The sequence below is a fragment of the Phacochoerus africanus genome, chromosome 12 (genome assembly GCF_016906955.1).
Source record: "Phacochoerus africanus isolate WHEZ1 chromosome 12, ROS_Pafr_v1, whole genome shotgun sequence".
Classification (NCBI taxonomy): Eukaryota; Metazoa; Chordata; class Mammalia; order Artiodactyla; family Suidae; genus Phacochoerus; species Phacochoerus africanus.
In genome coordinates, this window is record NC_062555.1 from 25,941,877 (window position 1) to 25,961,412 (window position 19,536).

General features: G+C 41.7%; 1 protein-coding gene across 2 annotated transcripts in view; it reads right to left on the reverse strand.

The window, feature by feature from the left end:
• DENND1B (DENN domain containing 1B) overlaps window positions 1–19,536 on the reverse strand; it is a 245,761-nt gene that overhangs the window by 37,602 nt on the left and 188,623 nt on the right. For both annotated transcript variants that reach the window (XM_047755321.1, XM_047755320.1), the window contains 2 exons: window positions 8,892–8,982; window positions 652–692 (listed from right to left, as the gene is read on the reverse strand). In XM_047755321.1, the coding sequence (XP_047611277.1) occupies window positions 652–692; window positions 8,892–8,982 (132 nt within the window). The remainder of the gene's footprint in view (window positions 1–651; window positions 693–8,891; window positions 8,983–19,536) is intronic.

The following is a 19,536-nucleotide window of genomic DNA, read 5'->3' on the forward strand; positions in this document are numbered from 1 at the left end:
AAATAGTATAGAAAATGTTTTACTTGCAGCTTAAAGACATACAAAAATTATTTCATGTTTAGTGTTTTCAAGCTTTTCTATAAGCTATAGTCATTTCACCCAAAATGTAAAGAGTCTACTCTGTCCTTTTAACTGATGTGATACACCATTTAAAAATCTTTTCATCTTTGTAGGTTAGGCTGACTTGGGAAATATGACCAAAATGTAGTTAAATCTTAAAAAAGAAATACAGTCAACTGTTTATCAGCTATTTTAGTGTTGGACAGCAAAGTCTCAATCTGTAGAAGTTTTACATTTAAAAAAAACCCAGCATATTACCAGAAATGATAAAACTTTCATCAAATCCTGTCACTCTACCTAACTCCTTCTTCAGAAGTGTATTATGAGGTGACAGTAAAATCTTGCTTTTCAAATCAAGCCATTTATCTTGAAAATAGAAAGACAAAAGTTTTCCATTAAAAAATTTCACTTCTCCTTATGAACAGCAACAAACTATAAGCATAACATAAAAATACTTAAAATGTGAGAATATATAGAAATATTTCAAATATTGCCAAGAGATAGCATAAATATAAATAGTATACTTGCGCTGAATATTTTTCCATATACATTAGAGTGAAAGAAAAAAACACTTTGAAGGCTTATTATTACCTTGACTGTATGCACCCATTGCTGATATGACCTTGAGTTCCCTGGAATATATAAAAATATGATGTCAGGAATAGTTGATCAGAAATAAATCATAGGAGTTCCCATCATGCAGCAGAAATGAATCTGACTAGGAACCATGAGGGTTTGGTTAGATCCCTGGCCTTGTTCAGTGGCTTAAGGATCTGGCGTTGCTGTGAGCTGTGGTGTAGGCCCACAGCTACAGTTCTGATTAGACCCCTAGCCTGGGAACTTCCGTATGTCACAGGTACGGCCCTAAAAAGACAAAAGAAAAAAAAAAAGAAAGAAATCCATAGGCCAGAATTTATCAAGAATTAGAATTTCTGGGATTTTAGAAGCCAAATTTTGTCTGCAATGTTGTAAAGGGAGCAATTCATTGTAATAAGTAATAAACACTCTAACTCTTAGGAAGATAATAACTAGAATCTTTTTTTTTTTCTTTTTATGGCCATACCTGGAAGTTCCCAGCTAGAGGGTGAATCAGAGCTGAAGCTGAGACCTAAACCACAGCAATGCTGGATCCTAGCCACATTGTGACCTACACTGCAGCTTGTGGCAACACAGATCTTTACCCCACTGAACTAGGCCAGGGATTGAACCTGCATCCTCATGGATACTAGTCAGGTCCTTAACCCACTGAGCCGCAACAGGAACTCTGTAACTAACATTTTTAAGAACAGATTCTTGGGAGTTTCCATTTTGGCTTAGTGAGTTAAGAATCCGACATAGTCTCCATGAGGATTCGGGTTTCATCCCTGGCTTTGCTCAGTGGGTTAAGTGTTGCTGCAAGATGCAACACAGGTTGCAGATGCAGCTTGGCTCCTGCATTGCTGTGGCTATGGCACAGGCCTCCACTGAAGCTCTGATTCAACCTTTAGCCCCAGAATTTCCATATGCTGCAGGTGAGGCCATAAAAAAAAGAAAACCCACACATGCAGGTAATATGGTGAAATTTTCTTTCATTTTAATACTATTTTCAGGGGGAAAATATGACCTCTCTTTTGAAATCCAAAATTCCTATGGCTTTTAAACTGAGTTTTCAATATTTATGTCTATGTTGTTTTATAAAAGTTTGGCTCTTTTATACAACTAGGTTCATTTAAAAACAATATTTCAAGTGCATAAAGGAAAGGAAAAAACTGGGAGGAAATTCAGAAATGCAAAGAATCTCAAGGACAAAAAAGATTCCTCCATGGTAGTTAAATGTTAGTATTAACTGATAGCCAATTTTATTTTAATTCAATTAACCTGCAGGAATGTTCTGAAAATGTTCTCTAGTTGTAAATTCAAATTTAAAAGATACTACCCAAGGGAGTTCCCATCGTGGCTCAGTGGTTAACGAACCCAACTAGCATCCATGGGAACACAGGTTTGATCCCTGGCCTTGCTCAGTGGGTTAAGGATCCGGCATTGCCATGAGCTGTGGTGTACGTCGCAGATGTGGCTCGGATCCCCAGTTACTGTGGCTGTGGCATGGGCCGGCAGCTACAGCTCTGATTGGACCCCTAGCCTGGGAACTTCCATGTTCCTTGGGTGTGGCCCTAAAAAGACAAAAAAAAAAAAAAAAAAAGAAAGAAAAAAAAGGATACTACCTAAGGAAACATGGTTTATCTCATCATGATTGTTAGAAAGTGCAAATGCTGGCAGGAGTTCTAGTAAAACCAGTCACCATACATTTGGCTCCAAATACGGTAATTAATTTATTTAGTCAATAAGGTATAAGAAGGCAAGAAAAAAGCCACATAACTAATCTAATGTCTCATATCAACTGACTGTAGTTAGATTTCATCTACCTGCTTGGTTGTTTAAATGCTTTAATATTCCCACAAGAAGAAACAGAGTTCCAAGGCCTACTCAGAGATGATCCAGGACAATGAGTCCCTAAAACGGATCTCCTGTGTGCTTGTGGCCTTTTAACAAAGTCTTCACCCTGCTGTCATGACACAGAACCAGACTGATCCTCAGCCCGAGAATTTCTTTCCAGCTATTTCCTCTGCACCCCTAACCAACATCAGGAAGAAAATGTCCAGCTCTGGATTCACTCCTGGACTTAAAATCTTTGGCTAATTGTGAAGAAATATCAAGAAACAACCCGTATTCTGAAAACATCTCTTACTACTCAGCACTGCACTGCACCTTTTCCCAAAGAAGAAATACGGAGAAAATAATACTTCTTCTAATCTTGTGAAGTGACCTAAAATAGCCTGTATAAAAATAATTTACACTGTTTAAAGGGCATGAGTTTCAGATGGTATTTGGCCGACCAAAATTTTATTTCTCTTGTAAAATGATGAAAAAATTCAAGTTATTCTACCAAATCCCATCTCAAGGAGAGTTTATGAACAAAACAATAAACAGCATGTCTTTATCCAGATTGTTCACATACTTTTAAATTTTCTATTAGAAGGGACTAAGTGGAAATCACATATTTAAAACTTGGGTTATTAATCATCATATTCTGGAAAGTGTTTATTTCCCAAAATGAATTTAAGAAAGTGAAAGGAGTTAATACCTGTAACACTTGTCACTCCAGAAAACATATTTTTTTAAACTTCTGAACCACAAAGAAAGTAACTACAGTAAAATAAACTTCAGAGCAGCTATAGAAAGATCGGTGTCTTAGCAAAAGCTCCTTACAGGCTGCAATATGTCCTTACCTATGTTGCATTACTTCTTTTTAAGTTTTATTGCAGTAGACTTAATTCACAAGGCTGTGATAATTTCTGCTGTACAACAAAGGGACCTAGCCATACATATATTTATCCAGAGAAAACCAAAATTTGAAAAGATACATGCACCCCAATGTTCACTGCAGCACTATTGACAACAGCCAAGACACGGAAGCAACGAAATGTCCATCCACAGAGGAATAGATAGAGAAGATGTGGTACATATATACAATGGAATATTAAACGCCCATAAAAAAGAATGAAATAACGCCATTTGCAGCAACATGGTAGAACTGGAAACTATTATGACTAGTGAAGTTAGACAGTGGAAGATAAACATCATATGATATCACCTATATGTGGAATCTAAAAAAAGGATAAAAATGAACTTATTTGCAGAACAGAAACAGACTCAAAGACTTTGAAAAACTTATGGTTACCAAAGGGGACAGGTGGGAGGGGGGCGTAGGGAGGGATGGCCCGGGGGTGTGGTCTACGGAACAACTGGCTAGCCTGGCTAGCGGAACCTGGCCCATAGCACAGGGAACTCTACCCAGTATTCTGCGATAATCTACGTTACGTGACTTGCGCTGTGTCTTTCTGCTCTGAAACAGGGAAAGCAGGTCGTGTGGGCAGGGGAGCTGATGAGAGGGAAGTGGGCGCTGGAGTCCGGCGATTCTGTGGCTCAGGCCCACCCTGTCCTCAGGAACCAGGTCCTTCACCTGGCTGCTGCAGCGTTTAGTAGGATGCCTAGCACATGACAGCAGCCCATCGGGGTTACTTGTTCTCGTGGCTGGCCTCCCAAATGAGGAAACTGAGGTTCGGAGGTGACTCTCTGCCCAAGTTCACAACTACAGCAATTGAGAAAGAACAAGAATCCCGGCATTTTAATTCTTGGTTCATTAGTCCTTCAACTCCAAAGATTGCTAAATACAACACGTTAAAGCTGAAGTTACACAGAGATGGAGATTCCCTCTGTACCACTTCAAAGCGGTTGCTTAGAAAGGAAAGGGGGCCGCTCAGAGCTGACACCCCGAGGAGACACCGCTGATACAAGAATCACCAATAATAATGTGGAATTAGAGTGGGAGAGTGGCAAACAGAAGCCCCTGAACAAAGAATTTCAGATAATAGGAAAACAATGGTACAATGTAGGTAAATTCCTGTTAAAAACATTTTTTTAAAGGCTGTCTCTTTAAACTCTAGTGCTTTTAAGACGGAAGGCTCTTACTTCCACAAAATTTATGAGATGAGCACATTATTCTCTGATAATACGTTTTCTTAAAAGACTGTTTTTCTTCTCAAAAATAAATGTAATGCCAAACAAAACAAAACAACAAAACAAAAAAACCCTCAGTCTTTCTTTTAAAGTAAGTGGATTTTGGAAATAATAAGCATCATTGAGGAAATCTTTAACTTTGTTCTTGTTAACCAAACAAGTGATTTTCTCACGTTCAAGGACAAAATATCTGTTTCTCACTTGTGCAAAAACTTTCTCTTCAAATGTATTGTTTACATTCCAGTAATCTGCAGTTACTTATCAAAAAATGTAAATTGGTCCAAACTGCTCAGTGAGGCCAGAAAAATGCCACTAAAACAAATGACTACCTACCACCCCTTCCAATTTCTTGGGTTAAAAAATGAAACGGAATTAATAAATACAAAACTGATCAGGTTATGCTGGGAAACTAATGAAGGAACCAATGCTATTCATGGAGAGTAACCACATACTTTTATATAAAATCAATCTGAAAAACATTTCTCCTTTTTTAAAGTTAAGATAACAAGGATTTTTAATAACTACTTTTATTTATTTATTTTTTTGTTCCCAGGCTAGGGGTCTAATAGGAGCTGTATCTGCCAGTCTACGCCAGAGCCACAGCAACTCGGGATCCGAGCCACATCTGCAACCTACACCACAGCTCACGGCAACACTGGATCCTTAGCCTACTGAGCGAGGCCAGGGATTGCACCTGCATCCTCATGGATATTAGTTGGGTTCGTTAATCACTGAGCCACAATGGGAACTGCTGGTTTTATTTTAAATGAAAATAATAATACAGGTATAAACCACTAGGTATAAAATAAATGAAACACAAGGATGTAACATACAGCCTAGGGAATACAGCCAATAACTTTAAATGGAGTAGAATCTATAAAAATATCAAACCACTATGCTATATCCCTGAAACTAATACTGTAAATCAATTTTTCAAAAATTACAGGGAAAAAAATCTTAACTACTTAATATTCCTTAGCAGCTTTTCCACAGACCAATATTTATTTGCGTTTGTCTAACTGTACCCTTGGTCCTACTGACATTCTTTTGGGGCCTTTGGCCGCTATGACACTCTCCCCTTTGCACCCTTCCCGACATTCCTACCTTCCCCTTAGGTTAAGGCTGAATGTTGGACAAGGGCCCCATGAAGGGAGTCGGAAGCAAGGTGGATTTCTACAACGGTTCTGACCACGGGGGCTCAGGGGAAAATCTGCGTGCACTCCCAGCTGTTAACCACGGTTCCAGACTCAGCGCGAGTCCAGATGTTCTATGGCTGTCCGGCACTGTCGTTTGGTCAGAGCCACAAGAATTATAAAGCCCCGTCACACTCATATTCATTTTATCCTCACCAGGCATGTCAGCAACAAAAACAGTGGATAAACCGCCACTGCGGTGACACAGAAAGGAGAGAAATTAAATGCATGTCTAAGATTTCCTAGTTACTGTTGCTTAAAGGGATGTAATTTTCCTTCGGCTTCAGAGAATGCTGACTTCTCCTCCAGTGGTCTTTCCGAGGGTTTCAGGCAGAAAACGTCTTCAAAGGATATTCAAAAGAGACAGGAATTTTGCTTCCATCCAATCTGTGCAGAGAAGGCTTGAGGATGACGCTTGTTTGCTGAAGGTCTTGTAATTAAGAAGACCTCCTACCCTAGGGAGGTGCTGTGTCTGAGTTCTTACGGCAGGAGCTCTGAAGCCCTTGGGTCACATGGTCACTGCCACTACCGCTGGGCGACCTTGAGCAAATTACTGAGGGGAGCACCCTCATAAAAACAAGGCCACTCGGAGTTCCCATTGTGGCTCAGTGGTTAGTGAACCGAATTAGGAACCATGAGGATGCGGGTCCGATCCCTGGCCTCACTCAGTGGGTTAAGGATCCGGCGTTGCTGTGAGGTTGCAGAGGCGGCTTGGAACCTGTGTTGGTTGCTGTGGCTGTGGTGTAGGCTAGTGGCTACAGCTCCAATTCCACCCCTAGCCTGGGAACGTCCACATGCCTCGGGTGCGGCCCTAAGAAGACAAAAAAAAAAAAAAAATTAAGGCCACTCAAAGCCCCTCATGGGCACTGGGAGGGTTGAGTGAGATAATAGTAGCTCTTACAAAATCTACCACATATTAACGTTCAGTAAGTAGGAGCACTTATCAAATGTTTACTGTAACTATGAGAGAAGTTATAGCAGTTTCTTCTCCGAAGAACAGGTTGGTTTCACGGACCTATCCTTTCTCACAAATGTGGTCTGGATGACAATGTCTGGGCCTGGCTTCTGGGAACCATTTTTGGAACTGTACATACAGATATCTCATTAGCAAGAACACACACTGCTACTTTTTATTAGACTATTCATTTTTTTCATTTCAAATCCTGATGATTCTGCTTTTTTTCCTAGAAGAATCTGTAGGTATCACTAAGAGAGTAACCTAAAATATACTAATTTAAAAAAATGACACGTGACAGCCAGGCATAACTTTCTGATGTACTTTCTTACTGGAGCTACGGAAAGTAACACCTGTTGGATGATGATGCTTTCCTCATGGATCAGTACTGGCTCCCCCACATTATAGTAAGAGTTTTGAAAACCTTTTTTCATTTTAAGAAAGAAAACGAAGAGGTTGGGATAAAGGTGTACTGAGAAGGCAGCGGTCTCTAAGCCAGAAGCTAACTGCTGCTAAGTATTCGTCTATTCTTTTTTAAACAGTAAGACCTTCCCCTGAAAAATCTGGTCACCCAACAGAAAAGCTACCTACACTCTACTCTATTTCAGAGGTCTGTGGACCAGTGGTTACGACTACAGAATGTGATGGTACAAATGGATCCTATGCCACCCCATTACTGTCACACCATGTCATCCTCAATTCCATCTAAGACACCAACCCCATGGGTCATGAAGATAATGAGACAGCAGTTATATAAATACGGAATAGGTGCCTCAAGCACTTTGTCCAGGAGTTGACAACATTTTGCACGTCTGAGTTGAAAAAAGGCTTACTGTAACACCAAAGTTCCACTGAAGCTAAAGTTTTCCCCATGAGCTGAGAACAGCAGGAGCTGAATGGTTTCACATTCAGCTTATGTGCTGAATCAAGGAAACCGAGTTTTTCCCAAAACTGAACGCTTCAATGAAATGCTACACTTACATCAGAGGAAGGCCCTCAGCTGCTCAGTTCATCTGTCTCCCTTTTAATGAACAAATTATCTCAATGGTTTTCACATTTTTGTGGTACAAAAATAAATCTTATTTAAGAATAAAATTAAATTCGGGGAAATGTGTAGGGGAATGCTTAGTATTCTCTTTCGGCCTTTCTCAATTCTAGCAACTATTTATTTACACACAGACCAAAGACTTTTTCCCCCCAAATTAAACCTGCAGGTAAGTGGAAAGAATTACTCTTATACGAGGTGAAATGAACATACCAGGGATTTTTATTTGTTTAGTTCACCTCAAATCTAGAATAGCACCTAGTACGAGGGAAACAATCAGCAAATACTGGCTGAAAGAATGAAGAAGAGTATTTCAAGGTCTCAAGCAAAACTCTCTGCAGGAGCCAGGGCTATATATCATGCACAAAGTATCAGTCTGTAAGTCATTAGCTGCCTAGATACTGTAGCATTGTTTGAATTATTTACATTGCAAACAACGCAGCTGCTTAATTATGCTATAGCAATTCTATGAAATAAAAATGGGATATCACCTGATTGTCACACAAAAATAATATGCCTCTTTCCACTGTTTTTAGTGTGTGCTTATCATAGTGACCAGTGTATGCGCGGGGGACGGTAAAGTGAAGTCTTTTCCTAATGCTGCAGTGGTCTGCAAAGCAAAAAAATAAGGTATACTTCTATAATGATACTCTTACTTAAAAATGTAGAAGCAGCTGTGGTGTTCAAATCTTTCTTTTTGGATTACGTTACAATCTACTAACATCGACCATAATCGCAGTTTATTCATTCTTAACGGTAGCCATCACTGGCAGTTTTCTAGCTGAGAAAAGCAGTCAGGAGGAAAGGCTGTAAGATACAGACGGATTGTGTATTACTGATCTGGTAATATTCAGAGATTATCCACGCAAACCACTACCAACCCATGAGATCATCTTAACGCCTAGAATAACACCAGTCCAAGTATATTAACATCACAGTTCCTACAAGATGAAAAGAAGGTGATTAAGACATTAGAGGTTTGGGAGAAAATAGGTCTTTATAGATTACATCAGTCATAAATACAAAAATCAAGATAACTGCTGTTCAGAAAATGGATAATCATACTGGAAATGGTTCTTACCTCCACAAAAGCCACCTGAAGTGATCTCTTCTTCAAAGATGTCCGAGAAGCCCCTTCCTGCATTTAGTTTTGCCAGTCGACCATCAATGAACTGAAATTAAAAAGTGTCAAATATGTTAATTTTCATTGACCTCTTACATTTTTACTTACGCCAAAAATATTAACAGAAATATAATATTAATGTTAAATATTAACAAAATATAATATTAACAAAAATATAATATTAACATTAACCCATACCAATTACATACATATATGTGTATATACATGACCCGGAAATTCTCAAACCATGGAAATAGCAGGTGCTCCATAAACAGCAGCTAATTAGTTAAATGACAAATGTACAGCCCGGACTGACTTCCTTATTAGCAGGAAATAAAACAGCGTGGTGGTGAGGGTCACAGGCTCTTGACAGGCTGCTGGAAGCACCACCTCCGCTGAGGGTCTGCAGGAGGCGTGTGTCAGGCGCCCCTGGGCCCCTGAAGCTGTGTCCCCCCCTACACACACACCCCAGGCCTCAGTTTTCTCAGTATCTGCCTCCTGGCATTGCTACAAACTTAAGTGAAAAGAACACAGGCTTATCAGCACAGTGTCTGACACACTGAATGTCCAAGAGATGTTAGTAACATTTTTGAGATTAATATTAACTTCATCCAGTAAAACATTCGTCCTCGAAGCTAGTACGTCCTAATGCATAACAGAGCACCAGATAATTCTAACCATGTAACAATAAAATAAGTAACAACCTTCCCAATTCCCGGCATATGTATGGACTGAATGATCAGAATCATGGTTATGAACGTGAGTGTAGTTGTAGTTCAGGCGAACACACAGTGACCTGACTGGCATGAGGTTCTTTTAAACAATACTTTGCAACAATCCTCAAAGAGACCCGGGTGGGAAAGAGATGGTGTCAAAAGTGCCTGGAAAGCCTCCTCAGAGCAGACCACATAGAGAGCATCCTGCGTCGTCTGTTTTGTCCCACTTCCACCTGTTCCTACACACCCAGCACATCAGGATCTTGGGGTTTGAAAAATACCCTCTGGCAACTACTGTGCTGGCCTCCTCTGATGCCATGTCTGCACACGTACGTGTGACTGGCACTCGATGAGTTTTATAGCGTTAACCTCTGGCATCTGACACTAGTATCTCGGATGATGAGAAATCTGGTTTTAAGGTTCCTCCGCTCATCGTGACAGTGAAATGTCTAAGGTCTCCTGCATAAGAAAGAGGCAAAGGAGTTTGTAAAAAAGACTTAGATGAGGTCGGAAGGGCGGACTTGAAGATTTGGGGATTAACATAAACTGTTCATTTTCACCTGGAATTAATTAATCCTGGCCACTGTCTTCTCTCCCTGGAAACTTAAAGTTTAGTTACATTACAATAAGCTTGACTTCAAGAAAATTCTCACAGTCTGCCCTAGTTTTCGGTTTAAATGGTGAATGGACAAAACCAGCTGAGGGGAGCTGAGAGGCCGGTGCTGTCCCACGGGCAGCAGCCTGGGATAATGAACAGCAGGAAGGCACATCCATTACAAGAGGCTGAGACAGAAATCTCTTCCAGACAAAAATTAAGAAAGCATGGCGAATGAATCAACAGACGCCTGTCCAAAGTGTGGTTTAACTACACTACTGCCAGTGGATGGTTTTGACCAAAAATACAGTCAAATGGGTTTAAAGAGACATAGCCGAAAAGGATATAGTCATGGCTTTTTTTATTAGGGTATGTGTTGCTCTCATCCAAATGAGAACTCTCTGAGGACGAGGACGATGGACTAGCCGGCAGGGAGGAGGTTCTGACAATACACGTGAAAGCGAACATGGAGTTTTCTGAAAGTCAAGCTCATGCCGCTTATGAGCATCACTGCCTTGGGCAACTTGCCTTCCCTGAGATTCTGTTTCCCCTTCTGTAAAATGGAAATAAATAAAAGGGGTAAATACCGTATGGGGTTTTGTGAGAGGCAATTAAAACAGTGTGAAGGACTCCTACGGAGGGCATGGAATACATGTTAAGGAATCAAGTCCACTTTCCCCACAACCACCCTCTCCATCTCTGTCACCTCCTGGGCTTCCCGAGTGAGGGTCACAGCCCCTCACCTACGTGGCTTCAATACCTGGCAGGATGCCTACCACACCTGGAAGCGAATGTTTGCTGAGAGACCAAGTACACTGAAGTGATGCTGAAAGACACAGACTTCACTTGGCTTTAAAGCTCAATAACTATAGCGTATGGAGTGATTCATTTCATTCTGTCTTGAGATATAAGATAGTCTCTTACAATAGTGGGTATCTTTGCTCCGTACAGTAAGTGGTTAATTTGAAAACAAAGCAGTTTAAAATGTTTGCAAAATGTGACTTGCACACATTTTCCCCACAGAATTATAAATCTAACTGAAAGTGGTCTAATTTGACGGATTTTGAAAAAATAAAGTGAAGCAAAATGACAACCTTAAAGTAACACATTACTGACAAATGGAACGAATGAAGACATCCTTTTAAAGGACTTAATTTGCCTTAAAAGATTAAGACTACAAGACTTTTTAAAAGGTTTTCATTTTTGTGTTTACTGGAAATAATCCATCCATTTCAGTTTGAGTGGAACAGTTCAAGTCTAGAAAGAGATAAATCCCAAAACTATTTACTGATTATGCGTTTCTGAGCATGAAGAACTTCTCTGTGTTGCTAAACGAGTGATCTGAGCCAATAGAGATGAATCACTTGGTAAAAGGCCACGTGTTATCACTGACTTTGCAAACAATCCTGTCTGTGACTGACACTTATCAACGTAGGTACTTAATGAAAATGTTGGTTCTTAAAAGATTGATTCTGTGCAACCCGCCCCCCCCCCCATACACTACAAATACACACGTAACAACACAGACACCCAGGAATAGCTGAGAGGTGGTACTAATGGAGAGGAATGTGGAAGGTAACAGTTCTCTAAACTCCTTTTTACATTTCTGATTCAGTAACGGCTCCCCCTCACCGCCCCAAGAAGGACTGGTTCGTGGTCACACCACTCTAACAGCTAGAGTGCTGCGGAGTAAGTGAAAAAGATTAAGTTCATTTTTAGCTATGGTTGCCTAGAAATAATGGTGAACTAAACAGTATTACCTGCTAGAAAAAGCAATGAGTAGTTATGTGCTGTAACCTGTCGCTTCCCACATCACTGAGTAAACATGTATCTTTAGGTAATTGGAAGACAAGTTTTGGAAGATTTAGCTTGGCATGGCAAGTAATGACAAGGGACACTGAAAACAACAATGAAAGTATTACAGATGTAAGATAAAACTGGGCTGCAAGTAGACTTTTGGAGGAGTTTATGAGGATGCTTTAAGATGATGCTTTTTACATAAAACTTTAGGTTTTGGTTTTTATTCCAAAAATTAAAATTAAAACCTAGAATTAAACCTGCTAAACAATCACACCAAAATGTATACCGAGAAATCTCAAAAACATGCACAGACATAATTCCATAGTATAGATTCCATAATTTAACTATAAGCAGGTAAAATGTATGTAGTAAGAATAAATAGACTTCTCCAGAACAGTAATATTATCCCCTCTAAATCATCAACAACTGCAAAAACTAGATTTTGTTAATCCTCATGACATGATTTGAAAGTGGTGTAACAGGTTACAAGAGAAATGTAATTAAGCAGCAAAACTGCTTCCTGATGACTCTTTAATTCTGATGGTGCTAAGGTTTTCCAAAGCATTTTTATCTTCAAATAATCATCTTAATGGGAAATAGAATCAATCTAAAGAAATCGTCTGCTGTTGTAAATACACTTTGGTAAGCAATATTCTTTTTTTTTTTTTTGTCTTTTTGCTATTTCTTGGGCCGCTCCCGTGGCATATGGAGGTTCCCAGGCTAGGGGTCTAATCAGAGCTGTAGCCACCAGCCTACACCAGAGCCACAGCAACGCGGGATCCGAGCCGCATCTGCAACCTACACCACAGCTCACGGCAACGCCGGATCCCTAACCCACTGAGCAAGGGCAGGGACCGAACCCTCAACCTCATGGTTCCTAGTCGGATTCGTTAACCACTTAACCACTGCGCCATGACAGGAACTCCAATATTCTTAAATGGAAATGAACATTTGACCCTTCAATTTTTAAAAGGCAATTAAATATAAACTGCATGTTTTAAAATGCAATAAAATATACAGAACAGACTTGATGGCTAGCTTTTTTTTTTTTTTTTTTTGATCTTTTTGCCTTTTCTAGGGCTGCTCCTGTGGCATATGGAAGTTCCCAGGCTAGGGGTCTAATAGGAGCTACAGCTGCCGGCCTACTCCACAGCCACCTTAACGCGGGATCCGAGCTGCATCTGCGACCTACACCACAGCTCATAGTAACGCCAGATCTTTAACCCACTGAGCAAGCCCAGGGATCAAATCCGCAACCTCATGGTTCCTAGTCAGATTTGTTAACCACTGAGCCACGAGGGGAACTCCAGTGGCTAGCTTCTTTACAAAGAAATATAAAATATATGTTCAGATCAGATGCACAGGTTAAACTCAAGTAGATGGCCAGTAAAGCAGAGGGAATGTATATTTCCTCTGAGGGATAAGCAGTGTGTTTTTCACAATTCTTTAATTTTCTACTGGCCAGCACATTTCTGGCACTTCATCTAAAAATTCAAAACAGGGAGTTCCCATCATGGCTCCAGAAGTAACAAACTCAACTGGTATACACGAGGATGTGGGTTCGATCCCTGGCCTCGCTCAGCAGATTAAGGATCTGGTGTTGCTGGGGCTGTGGGGTAAGCCAGCAGCTGTAGCTCCAATTCAACCCCTAGCCTGGGAACTTCCATATGCTGCCGGTGCAGCCCTACAAACCAAAAACAAAAAAACAAAAGATGTTATGGTATTAATCTTTGTTCTAATGACTTCAGTGGTCTAGACATATGTTCTATAAATACTTAACTGCAAGCAATCCATCAAACCTCTGAGGATGACAAGAATTAAATTGTAAGATTCTTATATCATTTTAAAAGAAATATTTTGATTTTTTTTTTTTAAAGCTCATGAAAAGACTGTTCCGGGGAGAGGGAGCCCAGGGAGCACATCTCTACCAAGCAGGGGAAACGGGAAAGGGATGCTGTTTTTGGTGCCAACAAACAGTCTTGTTACCGAAGCAAAGCAGCAAACAAATCCACACAAACCCCTTTTTAGCCTGAAGGAAAAGTGACCATGTCTCAAAAATTTTCCTCATATCAGACGCCCTTCTTAGGCACAAAGATACCTAAGAAAGTCTTGAGAGCTAGAGAAAAAGACATTTTTTAATAAATCAAAAATCCTTAGAAATTTAAAGACAATTTTAAATACAGTAAAAAAAAAAAATCCCTTTTTAAATTCTATTAATTTCATAGGGCTCTTTAATATCGCCTTTCTATATAATGCTTTGGGCTAAAAAAATAGGTGGTCTAATTTAAATATTTTTTTGCTTATAAAGGCTCAGGAAACCTTGACAGGTCAGTGAAAACTAGTACTAAAGTGTTAGAATAAATTAAATCAACAGATACTTGCAGATATTTGCTAAATGCCAGGCATTCAGTTAGGGGCTATAAATAAACACAAACTGCTATAACAAGAGGGAAAAAGGTAGGTCAGCTTAAAGCTTAAACCAAGAGAATAAAGTAGGTGAAGGAACAGGAATAAATTGTTATTTGTAGTCCACTTCGAGGGCTGGTTAACTGTATGGCTACATACATACTAGACTAGACTATCACAGTATAGTCACAGGAAAACACTTGGAAGGGTATAAAAAGCCCACTTGGTGCAATTCATTATTACAACTAACAACTTAAAGGGACAACAACAATCCTTCCCGGATATATCAGCAGGCATTAAGCAACTGCAGCAGAGTTAAGTCTTTTGAATTTGATGACCGCCAGACAAGAAATTCATTCGTGATGATGCGAGAAAAAAGAATGTATACATGTATGTGGAACTGGGTCACCATGCTGTACAGTAGGAAAAAAAATGTACTGGGGAAATAAAAAAAAAATTAATTAAATGTTTACGATACATCAGGCCCTTTTCAAGATGCCTGAAAACGGAAATGAACAAAACGGATAACAATTTAAGTCTTCATAGTGTTTAAACATCTAGCTTGGGGGTGGGGGGCAACAGAGAGCATGAAATCAGACATGTCATAGATTATGAAATATGTTAGAAGCGGAGGAGTGCTGGAAACTAAACCAGTATCACTTAGATGCCGGCAGGCGTGCGGGGCAAGGGAGTTTCCCTTGTCAGTAGTGTGGTCAAGGGTAGAGACTGTGATGAAGACAACATCTGAGCTCAGATCGAGAGGCAGGAGGGAGCCCGAGGTGGAGGGGAGCAGAGGACCCCGGAAAAGCAAATGGGGTCACGAAAGGTACGCAGAGCAGGTGCCCGCAACCAGCAGAGCAGGCCCGATGAAGAGCCAAGCAGCACTGGGGCTGAGCTCGGGCTCGCCGTCTGCGATCTCTGCGCCAGCGCTGCGCGCCACCGCCGCCTCCTCTGGTCCATGTGCTCTCCATCGACTTCACGTCTTCTCTGACCTTGACCTACTCACCCCACCCCATCCTCTCTCAGCCGATGACCTGCTCCTCATCTCCCTGGGGAAAAAACCTGAAGTGCCGAAAAGGGCAGTTCCATGAGCTGGGGGTGTGCGCCCACCCCCTCCGCTCCTCTGTCTCTCTTCCTGCTGTGCCGGGAGCACCCGTGCGCCCTGTGGACACCAGCCCCTCCGCAGCTTCCCCCTCCTCAACCCAAACAGCCTGGTCTTTCTCCAACGCGTCTGCCCCTGTGCCTGACCCCGTTTCTTCTCTAGCTCTGCCCCTTTCTGTGCTCCCCTTTCCTGGAAAGCTCGAGAGCCGTCAGGACTTAGTCTCCGTCCTCCCTACTCCCCAGTGGAGCTCCTCCTGGTTAACACAGCCAGTGGTCAACTCCAAGCGCTGACTGGAATCAACCTGTCACAGGCACGACAGCTGGTGTCCTCGACGGCATCCTTCTCTACCCGGCCCCAAAGCAGCTCACCGCCCTGCATGCTCTCCTGCCCTGCAGGGGGCTCGCTCCCTGTCTGCCTCCCTGCTGCCGCCCCCTGCTCCCTCTTCCAGGTCCCTGGACCCCCTGACCTTCCTGTTTGTACTTGCCCCTCTGGTACCCTCACCTGGCCTCAGTCTAGCAGCTTTAACCACTGTCTACACACTGATGGCTCCCAACGGACATCTCGGGTCCAATTTTCACCTCTGTCCCTTTATCCATTTGCCTAATCGATGCCTTTCTAACAGACATCTCAAACTTCACAGGCCCCAAACTGAACTCTTGTGCTTCCCACCAAAGTTCTCCTGCCTACAATCTCCCCCATTTCAGCAGAATGAGGTTGACATCCTACCAGTTTCTCGGATGAGGAATCATGGGTCATCCTGGTTCCTCTCGTGCTTACACTTCATACTAAAACCTTTCAGGACACCCCTTGACTTTATCTTCGCATCCATCCGCAGTCTGGCCAGTGCCCGGGTCTTCCCCAGACCAGTTCGGCGCCGTCATCGCTCCACCCCGCTACACCTTCTCCTGCTTCCACCTTCGACCACCTACAGGAAGTTGGCTCAAATGCCACACTGGCCACGAAACCTACCTGACGATGCTACTGTGATTCGCGGTCCCGCCCTGACACGGCAGTCTGTTCCATACACTTTTCCAGAGTGCTTACCCCCTTCGGAGGGTCTACATAATTTATAACTGACTGCCAGTCTCCCTCCCACGAGAAATAACAAAATTCACGTCAGACATTCTTTTCTGCTTTGCTCCCCAGGACGTCCCAGTGCCCAGAACACCTCCAAACATGTAGCAAACCCTCCGGTGATACTGTGGTGTGTGAGCATAAAGAAGAATACTTAGATGAGTGTTCCTAACATTTTAGTGTACATATTTTATAGTATTTCATTATAATGTACATTTCGGGGGACGTTGTTTTTTTGTTTTGTTTTTTTGCTTTTTAAGGCTGCACTTGTGGCATAGGGAAGTTCCCAGTCTAGGAGTTGAATTCGATCTACAGCTGTTGGCCTACACCACAGCCACAGCAACACCAGATCCAAGCTGGGTCTGCGACCTATGCTGCAGCTCACAGCAATGTCAGATCCTTAACCCACTAAGTGAGGCTAGGGATCAAACCCACATCCTCACGGATATCAGTTGGGTTCGTTTCTGCTGAGCCACAACAGGAACTCTCACATTTCTGGGTTTTAATCCAGGCCGCCTAAATCAAAAATCTCGATGGTGAGACTCAAGAATATGCATCCTTAATAGACTTTCTAGATAAATCTGATGCAAACAGTTAGAAAAATGCCATTGAGAGAAACTGACAGAACACTGTAAATCAACTACAATAAAAATTTTTTCAAATGCTGTTTAGGATACTACTTGAAATCAGTTAACAAAGGATGTTGAAAAAAATGTATTCCTCGTCTGAGTAAGTTCTCCGTGGACATTCCTGCCTTCCACCAGTAAGTATCCGTATCTTCCCTGTGTCACACTTTATTTTTATTCTTTTCATGTGCTTAATACAATGACCTTCTCCCATCCGTTCATATATCAAATATTTCCTAATACTCCCAAAGCTGTTGAATTTTTAGTACTAGCAACTTGTGTGTTGATCTTAGCTATAGCTGACATCCCATAAATAACTATCATGCATCTTTCAACAAAGATTAATAGGAAAATGTGGAAATGTATAAGGATTTATTATTTACATTAAAAGCTCTCTAAAATCCCTAGCTATCATAAAAGGAAAACATTTGCCTTTTGACCCACTCTTTTTATCCAACACTTTATTAAGTCCGAGAAAATGGGTCGCAGTGCAAAATACGGAGTGCTGAGGCTCTCACAGAATTTTCACTTTTACACACTCAACCATTAGGTGACTCCAGATTTAAACCGATAGACGCCACTCAATGCAAAATGCAGAAACACTTGACTCCTACAGTTTCTGGACTTTCCCAAATGAGCTCCATTATATTCAGTTCTACAAGTTCTTTGTCTACCCAAATCATAAAAACGTTTTCCCGGAGTTCCCACTGTGGAGCAGTGGAAACGAATCCAACTAGGAACCATGAGGTTGTGGGTTTGATCCTGGCCTCGCTCAGTGGGTTAAGGATCTGGCGTTGCCCTAAGCTGTGGTGTAGGTCGCAGATGCAGCTTGGATCTGGTGGTGCTGTGGCTGTGGTGAAGGCCAGCTGCTACAGCTCTGATTAGACCCCTAGCCTAGGAACCTCCATATGCCACGGGTGCAGACCTAGAAAAGACAAAACAAACGAACGAACAAAAAAACCACCTACTCCTTATCATGGAAGCCACTCAATAGCTTTTATTTGATTTCTTTAACAATATTAAGTGTGTATTATATTGTATGCTAGATATGAGGATGCAAAACCACTTTAAAAATGATCCTTGTCTTTACAGAGCCTACACCTCAAAAAAGAGCCAAACAAACCAACAAATACTATATGGTGCAAACCCAAAATGCTAAAAGGCAAGGACTTTTCCACTAATTCCTGGAGGCACAATAAATCTCAGTGGCTTCTTGGATTCAAATCCTAATTCCGCCACGTACTGTCCTGTGGACACTCTCAGCAAGTTGTTAAACCCCCCCCGTGGTCTGGACTTATCACCTGCAAAGCGGCGGTAATAACGTATGTGATGATACAGTTACTGTGAAGGTTAAACTAGATTTGATAAAGCATTCAAACAGTACCCAGCAAAAGGTCAGTATTCAATAAACGCTATTTTATTAATAATTACCATCATTTACTCTCTCGCTATTTGATAAGTCCCAATACAATTCAAGTCAGAAACATAAAGACGTGAAACTATTTTCGGAGACCTAAGCGCAAACCATCCAGGGTGGCTACAGTAAGGGTATTTGGAGAAGTATGAGAGATCGGATTAGAGACATAAAAGCCAGAAGATGAAGAGCTTTGTGTGCTGGGCTGGGGTCTGAACTTCAACTTAAACATAAGGAGAAAGATACAAGGTTTGCTTTTCAGAAAGAGCACTGCCAAAGTTAAACAGAGCATGGCTTGAAAGTGGGGAGGAGCTAAATGAAAGAACAGAAAGCTGCTACCCAACACAAGTCACTGACACTGAAATTGGAGAGAAGAGACTGAATATTCAGAAAGGAGAATCAACAGCACATAGCACCAACAAGAAACCGGGTGGTGAAGGCTTGAGAAATGAGAGCTCCTAACTTCTGGTGGAGGCAACAGGCTGAACTCGTTCCCAATGAGGGGGTGCAGCGGGGCCTCCACTCTGTGCACAGATGAAAAGAAACAAGGGTACTGCAGCACCCGCGGTCAACATGCCAATAAAGCAGCACCCAGCCAAGACGGTCTTCTTTGTCCCCACGGCTGGGAAGACAAAGGAGACACTGCAGCACAAAGGACAGCTGTGGTGACACGACTGGGACTCCGTGAAAAGACACTCCCTCCCTGATAAAGTCAGAACACGGACAAGCAGAACTGTCTTGGGAAAAACACGGGCCTACTGTAATATATTTGAGCTCTTAACGGTACCCCAGGCTGCCAGCTCCCAGAGGGCTGTGTTCACAGGGATCCCTCAGGGTCGTGGCTCCAGATGAGGCTCTCGGACCCCCACA